Below are 9,247 nucleotides of genomic sequence, written 5' to 3'. Positions count from 1 at the left end.
TAAAAAATGCCTTGGGGATATAGATCAGGATAGATCTTAGTAGGAAGAGGTACCTGGGCAGTATGTTCATTTTGATCGTCTGGACTCTCCCCCGCCAGGGAGAGTGGGAGTGCGTTCCATCTCTGTAGTTCCTTTTTGACTTCCTCTGTCAGACTGCTCAGGTTCCAATTGTGGAGCCCCGTCCAGTCATAAGCGATTTGAATCCCCAGATAGCAGAATTCATATCGGACTTGTTTAAATGGCAGTCCCAGCAATGCTGCCCTCTCCCTTGCGAGTTCACCTGGAAAATCTCACTTTTGCTCATGTTGAGTTTGTAGCCCGAGAAGTCACCGAACTCTTTCAGGAGTGCGAAGATACCTTCCATGCTGCTTTGTGGGTCCGAGATATAGAGGAGCAGGTCATCCACGTAGAGCGAGACTCTATGCTGCCTCCTCTTTGTATCCCCCTCCCGTTTTTTGCTGTTCTGAGCGTGATTGCTAATGGTTCGATTGCTAGCGGGGACAGCGGACATCCCTGCTTGGTGCCCCTGTGCAGTTGGGAGCTGGTGTTGTTTGTCCGTATGCTCGCCATGGGAGCATCGTATAAGAGCTTCATCCGTGAGGTGAATCCTTTTCCGAACCCGAACCGCTCCAGCACCTCTATGAGGTACATACATAGAACAAACATAGAACACACAGTGCAGAAGGAGGCCATTCGACCCATCAAGTCTGCACCAAACCAATTAAGCTCTCACTTCCACCTTATCCCTGTAACCCAATAACCCCTCCTAACTGTTTTGGTCACTAAGGGCAATTTATCATGGCCAATCCACCTAACTTGCTCATCTTTGGAGTGTGGGAGGAAACCGGATTACCCGGAGGAAACCCACGCAGACACGGGGAGAACGTTCAGACAGTGATCCATCAGGGAATCAAATCTGGGATCCTAGAACTGTGAAGCCACAGTGCTATCCACTTGTACTTCCACTCGACTCAGTCGAAGACCTTTTCTGCGTCCAGGGAGACGATCACCTCAGGTGCTCTGTCCCCTGATGGGGTCATGATCACATTCAGCAGGCGCCTGATTTTCGACGTTAGCTGTGTACCTTTGACAAAACCCATTTGATCCTCTGAGACCAGCTCTGGTCTTCTAGCCTTTTGGCCAGTATTTTGGCGTCTACGTTTAGTAGTGAGATGGGTCTGTATGAACCCCATTCAGTCGGGTCTTTGTCTTTCTTAGGTATCAGCGAAATTGAGGCTTGTGCTAGCGTAGGTGGCAATGTGCCCCTTGCCAGCGAGTCTGTGAACATCTCCCACAGGTGTGGGGCCAGTGCTTTCGTAAATCTTTTGTAGAAGACTGCCGGGAACCTGTCTGGTCCTGGCGCCTTCCCCGCCTGCATGGAGTTTGTATTCTCCACGATCTCCCAGTTCTAGTGGTGCTCCCAGGCCCTGTTATCTGCCTTCCCCACGATTGGCATGTCAAGTCCATCGAGGAACTGTTTCATCCCAGAGTCCCCTGTTGGGGGCTCTGAGGTGTACTGACCCCGGTAAAAGTCCTTGAAGGTTTTTTTAACCTTGTCTGGGTCTGCCTTTAGCGTGCCGCTGTTGTCACTGATTTGCACAATCTCTCTGGTGGCTGTCTGCTTTCTCAGCTGGCCAGATGGTAAAGATGACGGTGTAGTGGGCAGCACAGTGGTGCAGTGGATAGCACTGCTGCCTCGCGGCGCCGCGGTCCCAGGTTCGATCCCGGCTCTGGATCACTCTCCATGTGGAGTTTGCACAGTCTTCCCGTGTTTTGCGTGGGTTTTGCCCACCACAACCCAAAGATATGTAGTGTAGCTGGATTGGCCATGCTAAATTGCCCCTTAATTGGAAAAAATGAATTGGACACTCAAAATGTATTTTTTAAAAAGATGGTGTTGCCAAAGTTTTTGTTTGTGCCCAAATCCTTTTTTCGGAAGATGAATGGGATCATTCAATAATCTTTATTGTCAAAGATAAGCTGTGGAATTGGCTGTGTTTGTAGAGTAACTTAGGCAATGACTACTGGAACATCTTTGAGGAGTGACACTGACTCAGATATTGAATCCAGGGTGAGCAACTCTGAGGAAATGAATTGAAAGACATTTTGATCTTGGAACCGGTGCTTCTGAGAGCTGGAATAGGGGGCGGGGGGAGAACATGTGGGTGGTTTTGATGAGATTAGGCAAGCAATCTCTGATAAAAGGTGAGTCCCAACTTAAAACATTATCTCGGTTTCTGTCCACAGATGCTGCCTGACCTGCGGAGTATTTCTTGCAGTTTTTGTTTTGATTCTACTTTTCAAAACACAGAAGCAGACCATTCGGCCCACCTGCTTTCCATCAGTCATTATTCTCCACATGAGCTTTCTCCCTACCTATTGCATCTCATTCCATCAGCAGATCCTTCTATTACTTTCTCCCTCGTCTAGCTCCCATCAAATACATCAAAACTATTTGCCTCAACCATTCCCTTTGGAAGTAAGTTCCACATTCTAATAATTCGCCTGGGAAAGAAGTGTCTCCTAAATTCCTGATCGGACTTATTATTGACCATCTTATATTTCTGGACTCCAGTTTTGGACTGACCGACACAAGTGGAAACACCTTCTCTCCATTTACTCACAAATTCTAATTTTATGATTCATAATTTTAAAGATTTCTACGATGTCCACCTCAGCCTTCTCTTTTCTAGGGAAAAAGGTGCCACCGCCTGTTCAATCTTTCCTGATAGTTACAATCTCTCAATTCTCAATAACATTTTTATCAATGTTTTTTGCTCCTTCTTCAGTTCCTTTCTGTCTTTTTCAATATGTTGATCTGAACTGGGCACAGTTCTCCAAATGTGATCCAAACAAGGTTCTAGACAAGTTCAACATCACTTCTCTGCTATTCAATTCTATTCCTCCAAAAAAAGGACCCCAGTGTTATTTTTTTAATATAAATTTAGAGTACTCAATTTTTTTTTCCCAATTAAGGGGCAATTTAGCATGATTTAATTAAAAATCCTTAAGTATCTTGGGTAAAGTTTTAAGTTGGATCCAAAATTAGCTGAGTGATAGGAGACAGAGGGTGGTGTTAGAAGGCTGTTTGTGTAATTGGAGGCCGGCGTCCAGTGGCATAACTCTGATCGGTGCTCATTGTTTGTAATATATATATAAATGTGGTGGCAATGATAAGTCATTTTGTCACATGGACAGACAGATCAGTGGCAGATGGAATTTAACTCTGAAAAATGTGAAGTGATGCATTTTGGAAGGAGTAACACAAGGGAGTATTCAATGAATGGCAGGACACGAGGCAGCTCAGAGAACAGAGGGATCTCGGGGTGCTTGTCCACAGAACCCTGAAGGTGGAAGGATGGGTGAACATAGTAGTTAAGAGGGCAAACGGGAGGGCAGCACGGTGGTGTAGTGGGTTAGCCTTGCTACCTCACAGCGCCGAGGTCCCAGGTTCAATCCCGGCTCTGGCTTACTGTCCGTGTGGAGTTTGCACATTCCCTCCCGTGTTTGCTTGAGTTTCGCCCCCACAACCCAAAGATGTGCAGGCTAGGTGGATTGGCCATGCTAAATTGCCCCTTCATTGGAAAAATTGGGCACTCTAAATTTCTTAAATAAAAATTTTAAAAGAGGGCTAACGGGACATTTGTTTTTATCAGTCATGACAGATTATAATAATCTATATTATTGTCACAGTCCTGGGGCTGGTTTAGCACACTGGGCTAAATCGCTAGCTTTTAAAGCAGACCACGGCAGGCCAGCAGCATTGTTCAATTCCCGTATCAGCCTCCCTGAACAGGCACCGAAATGTGGCGACTAGGGGCTTTTCACAGTAACTTCATTGAAGCCTACGCGGGACAATAAGCGATTTTCATTTCAAGTAGGCTTACATTAACACTGCAATGAAGTTACTGTGAAAATCCCCTAGTCATATTCCGGTGCCTGTTCGGGTACACAGAGGGAGAATTCAGAATGTCCAAATGACCTAACAGCACTTTTGGGACTTGTGGGCGGAAACCAGAGAAAATTCACACAGACACAGGGGGAACGTGCATACTCCAGACACAGTGACCCAAGCAGGAATTGAACCTGGGATCCTGGCTCTGTGAAACAACAGTGCTACCGTGCCGCCCAATATAAGAGCAGGGAGGTTATATTGGGGCAGTTTAGGCCACAGCTGGAGTACAGTGTTCAGCTCTGGTCATCACACTAAAGGAAGGATGTGATTGCACGAGAGAGGGTGCAGAGGAGATTCACCAGGATGTTGCCTGGGATGGAGCATTTTAGCTATGGAGAGAGGCTGGATAAGCTCAGTTTTTTTCTTTGGAGCAGAGAAGACTGAGAGGGGGCATGATTGAGGTATACACGATTATAATGATCATGGACAGCATGGATCGAAAACAGCTGTTCTCTTTAGTTTAAGGAGTCAGTAACAAGGCAACATTATTTTAAGGTAAAAGGCAGGAAACCTAACGATCTTTAAAAAGTAGTTTGAAGAGCACTTGAAATGTCATTACATTCAAGGTTATGGTTCAGGTGCTGGGAACTGGGATTGGTGTAGATATAGAATTGTTTGTCGATGCAGGCTTCATGGGCCAAAGGACATCTGTCCTGCATGAGTCTGTGAAGCTTTTTCAGTCGCCTTGCTACTTTTCATGATTGATTAATCTGTAGTTCTGCCCTTGCTCAACTTGTAATTAACACCTTTGGTATTCCCTAACTTCTCCAATTGAAATAATTTGACCACATGAAGTCATGAAGATAAACTATTGTTATTTTCAAAGCTCCATCAAATCAGCCAATAGTCTCCACTTCCCTAAAGTGCACACAGCCAGCTCTTGGAATCCAATGGGGCAAAATACTGTGAGTGCTGGAAATGCAACTAGAGATTCAGAAAATGCTGGAAATGCTCAGGTCAGGAAACATCTGTGGAGAGAGAAGCAACCTCTCTGCAGCCTTTGACATGCCCGACCACACCGTCCTCCTCCTGCAACTCTTCTGTGTTGTCCAGTCAGTGGGGTTGCTCTGACTTGTGTCACTTTTTCCTCTTCAGTTATGCAGAGAATCTGCTGCAATGGTGAATCTTCCCACCGCCATCGCTCTGGTTCCTCTCAATTCGATTCAGCCGCTCGGGCTCGCGCTTCCTCACATTCCAAGTGCCGAACGCTGGGCCCCAACCTCCGCCGTACGCGGCAGAACTACAACTCCCATCAGGCAGCGCGCGCTGGCTCCCCATTCCACACTGCCGTTTGAACACTGCGCAAGCTTCGGAGCCACATGCGGCATGGATAATGTAGTTCCGACCACACGAGAATGTCTGGAAAGCGGCTGCGCAGAATCGGAAGGAACTGCGACAATTCAATCTCCGCCCTCCCATCACCTCTGCTCCTGATTGGATGAAAGAGCCGTCAATCACAGAGTGGGCTGGGCGGTGTTCACGCCTTAGACCGAGCGGTTGTCATCCCAGGCTGGATATTGAGGGAAGCATTTCCCTTCTGATTTACAGGCTGAGTTTTGTTGATGGGTCATTGCTGAATATGAGAAGGTGAGGTGTAATTATCTGTGAGGGACAGAGGCACATTTATTGAAATGTCTTTTTATGTCTTCTTTAAAGATTTTACATAAAGGCCTCGGCGTTTCCCAGAAGCCTTGGCTTGGATTTGATAGTTTTGCCCAGTGCTCTAGACACCGCAGATAAATCCTGACCATCACCCAAGGAACAACTGCACAACTGTGGAAAGACATCCAGTCCCTTCACAGCAATACTCACAGAGAAGTTTGGACAGTGAAACCGGTCGGGTCTGGGTTTGACACATCATCAGATCTGAAACTGGTCAGTGTTGTGGAACCTTCCATCAGAACCAACCTTTTTGAAAGTTCGGCTGTAGCGTGTGGTCAGGGTGAGGCTGGGAAGAAGTGTCAGTGGACTCGAAGTGTAGTGAGAGCTCCAATCATTCATCAAGCCTTCTGAACCACTGACTCATTCCTACATGAGACAGGCTGTTCAGGTGTGAGGAGGTGCATCTGCAGCAACCACTTATAACACAAGGAGAGCCACATGGAAGAGGTACCCTTCAAAAGTGAGGTGCGTGATGAAGCTTTTGAGACATCGTCCAGTCTCCTGTTACATCAGAGGATTCACACAGATGTAAAACTATTCAGATGTAACGTGTTTGAGGCAGCTTTCCATAATTCCACCAGTCTGCTGAGACACCAGAGGATTCATACAGGAGAAAAGCCATTCATTTGTGAGGTTTGCAACAAAGAATTCTCTGATTCCTCAGCCCTCTGTGGGCACCGACGCATTCACACGGGTGAGCAACCATTCACTTGTGAGGTGTGCTGCAAATCTTTTTCACAGTCATCACACCTCTGTGCCCACCAAGGCACTCACACAGGGGATAAACCATTCACATGCAACGTGTGTAGCAAATCATTCTCACAATTATCATATCTCCGTGTCCACCAGCGTATTCACACCGGGGAGAAACCATTCACGTGTGAGGTTTGCGACAAAGCATTCTCTGATTACTCAGCCCACTGCAGACACCGACGCATTCATGCAGGCGAGAAACCATTCGCATGCAAGGTGTGCGAGAAAACATTCCTGCGGCCATCGAACCTCCGTGTCCATCAACGCGTTCACACAGGAGAGAGACCGTTCACATGTAACGTGTGTAGCAAATCATTCTCTCAATTATCGGATCTCCGTGTCCACCAACGTATTCACACCGGGGAAAAACCATTCATGTGTGAGGTTTGCAACAAAGCATTCTCTAATTCCTCGGCTCTCTGTGAACACCGACGCCTTCACACGGGCGAGAAACCATTCGCCTGCAAGGTTTGCGGGAAAACATTCCTGTGGTCATCGAAACTCCGTGTCCATCAACGTGTTCACACAGGGGAGAGACCGTTCATATGTAATGTGTGTGACAAATCATTCTCACAGTTATCGGATCTCCGTGTTCATCAACGTGTTCACACAGGGGAGAGACCGTTCACATGCAATGTGTGTAGCAAATCATTCTCACAATTATCGCATCTCCGTGTCCACCAACGTGTTCACACCGGGGAGAAACCATTCACGTGTGAGGTTTGCGACAAAGCATTCTCTAATTCCTCAGCCCTCTGCGAACACCGACGCATTCACACGGGTGAGAAACCATTCGCATGCAAAGTGTGCAAAAAAACATTCCTGCGTTCATCGGACCTCCGCGCCCATCAACGTGTTCACACAGGGGAGAGACCGTTTACATGCAACCTGTGTGGCAAATCATGCTCACAATTATCAGATCTCCGTGTCCATCAACGTATTCATACCGGGGAGAAACCATTTACGTGTGAGGTTTGTGACAAAGCATTCTCTCATTCCTCAGCCCTCTGCGAACACCGACACATTCACACGGGCAAGAAACCATTTATGTGCAAGATGTGTGACAAATCATTCCCAAAATCTCAGATCCTCCGTGCCCACCAACGTATCCACATGGAGGTCACCATCCAACTCTGAGTTAACTGGCCCAGCTTCACAAAATTTTCAAAGCTGCTGGTCCATCAAATAGTTTGCACACGGAAGAAACATTTGAAGTGTGTGGTGTGCAACAAATCATCCTTCCGGTCATCTAAACTCCTTCCATCAGAAGATCTACACAAGGCCTAACCATTCAATTGGAAGGTCTGCCTTAAAGCTTTCTTGACTTCTGTGCTGTAAGGTAACAATGTAACTTCTGTAATGAATCCTTCACACAGTTGTCGAACCTCCTGGAACATCCGTGCGTCATGGGGACTACATGGCCAAATTCTTTAAAGATTACATGTGAAAAGTGTGTGTCGGGACAGACAAAATTGGAACAGACTAACAGAACAAAGTTTTTTTTGTTCAAGTGTGATCATATTCTTTCTGGTGTGACAAATGGAATATTGGCGTCTAAATATTGTGCAATTTAAGGATTAAAAGTCTGGGTTATTGTGTGAGTGGTTATGCTTTTAAAAATAATTTTGTTTTGCTGCTTGGATTCAGCAGGTGAAATTGACCAGAGGAATGTGTTTTGACTTGGGATATCCCTGGGGAGCTTTTTTTTTGCAGCCTGCAGAGATAATTTGTTTTTCAGCTTGGGGCGATGAAGTCATTGCTGGGTGGAGTCCAGAAAGGCAGTTTTAGTTTTGGAGAAACTTTGGCAGAGAGATAAGCTGAATTCTGATCTGGCTGAAACGGAGTCCACAATCCTCTCACAGTAGGACAGTTATAAAAGAGTAACAATCTGTACATCGTGTCTGGGAACAAGGAAGTAACTGAAACATGCCAGGTGAAACAGCTTTTTGAAGATATTCAGCCAGAGTCTGAAGGGGTTCTAACCAGACCCAAATTTGTTTTATAAAGCACGTGTTACTCTGCACCATGCTAATTGAAGATGGATTCAGAGCTGTATGTTTCTTTTGTTGTTTAATGGGGAATTTAGTAATAGTGTTAAGGAGTAATTGTAAGATGTTCTTTTCGGGTGTGAAGTTAAACAGTATAATACTGTATTCATAATAAAGTTTGTTTTAGAAATACCAATGCCCTAGTTTTTCATGCAATCACAATTGGAACAAATCATTCTTTCTGCACAGTCTTATAAATAAACTAAAATATTGCGGTTTTGGTCCCGTATCCTAGCCACTGTTGGGGTCTGGGCTGAGATCACAATAAAATTGGTGTCTCTACTGGGATGTTAAGTATCATTTCTTGTTTGGCTTGGCTTTATTGAACTGAAAGACTGAGTATTTGTGTGGAAAAATTGCACTCATTCAGGTTTTGAAATTTAAATAGGGAGTGACTAAAGATTGCTCTTTCAGTCACTAAGATTTTCCTGGGGGCGGAAGAGATTCATCAGAGTGGTTTACAAAGGGAGACTAAAGCAAAACTTTTGGGTTTGGTGGAGAAACTGCAGTAAATCTTATCAAAATCTGTGAGAAAGGTAGTGATAATGCAAGCCATAACTCAATACTTAAATTTGCCAGAGACACACCCTGAACCATTAGAATTTGCTAGAATTCAATTAAAAATAGAATTGAAGCAATTGGAAATGAAGGAAAAGGAGAGTTTGGCAATGCCAGAGGAAAAGGCGAGGCTTTCATATGAATTTGGAAAGGAGGAAAATTAAGGTAGAAATTGAAAAATTAGCAAAGAAAGAAAGTGATAACGGAAGAGAGAATTTCAACTTCGGAGATCATTAACTTCAAGGTTGGCGTTAAAAGCAGAAGCTCAGGA

The 9,247-nt window shown here is 45.3% G+C and overlaps 1 protein-coding gene across 1 annotated transcript; it reads left to right on the top strand.

The window, feature by feature from the left end:
- Positions 1-5,540: 5,540 nt before the first annotated feature.
- Positions 5,541-8,554, top strand: LOC119976662 (zinc finger protein 271-like). The gene has a single exon (XM_038817334.1). It carries the CDS (start codon positions 6,056-6,058, stop codon positions 7,505-7,507), a length of 1,452 nt encoding a protein of 483 aa, XP_038673262.1. The 5' UTR covers positions 5,541-6,055; the 3' UTR covers positions 7,508-8,554.
- Positions 8,555-9,247: the final 693 nt, after the last annotated feature.

Source organism: Scyliorhinus canicula, chromosome 13, assembly GCF_902713615.1.
Source record: "Scyliorhinus canicula chromosome 13, sScyCan1.1, whole genome shotgun sequence".
Classification (NCBI taxonomy): Eukaryota; Metazoa; Chordata; class Chondrichthyes; order Carcharhiniformes; family Scyliorhinidae; genus Scyliorhinus; species Scyliorhinus canicula.
This window is presented reverse-complemented; position numbering and strand designations above follow the sequence as displayed.

What these genes read in the sequence shown, in the direction of transcription:
- LOC119976662 (XM_038817334.1), top strand. Translation starts at nt 6,056, where the DNA reads ATGGAAGAGGTACCCTTCAAAAGTGAGGTGCGTGATGAAGCTTTTGAG.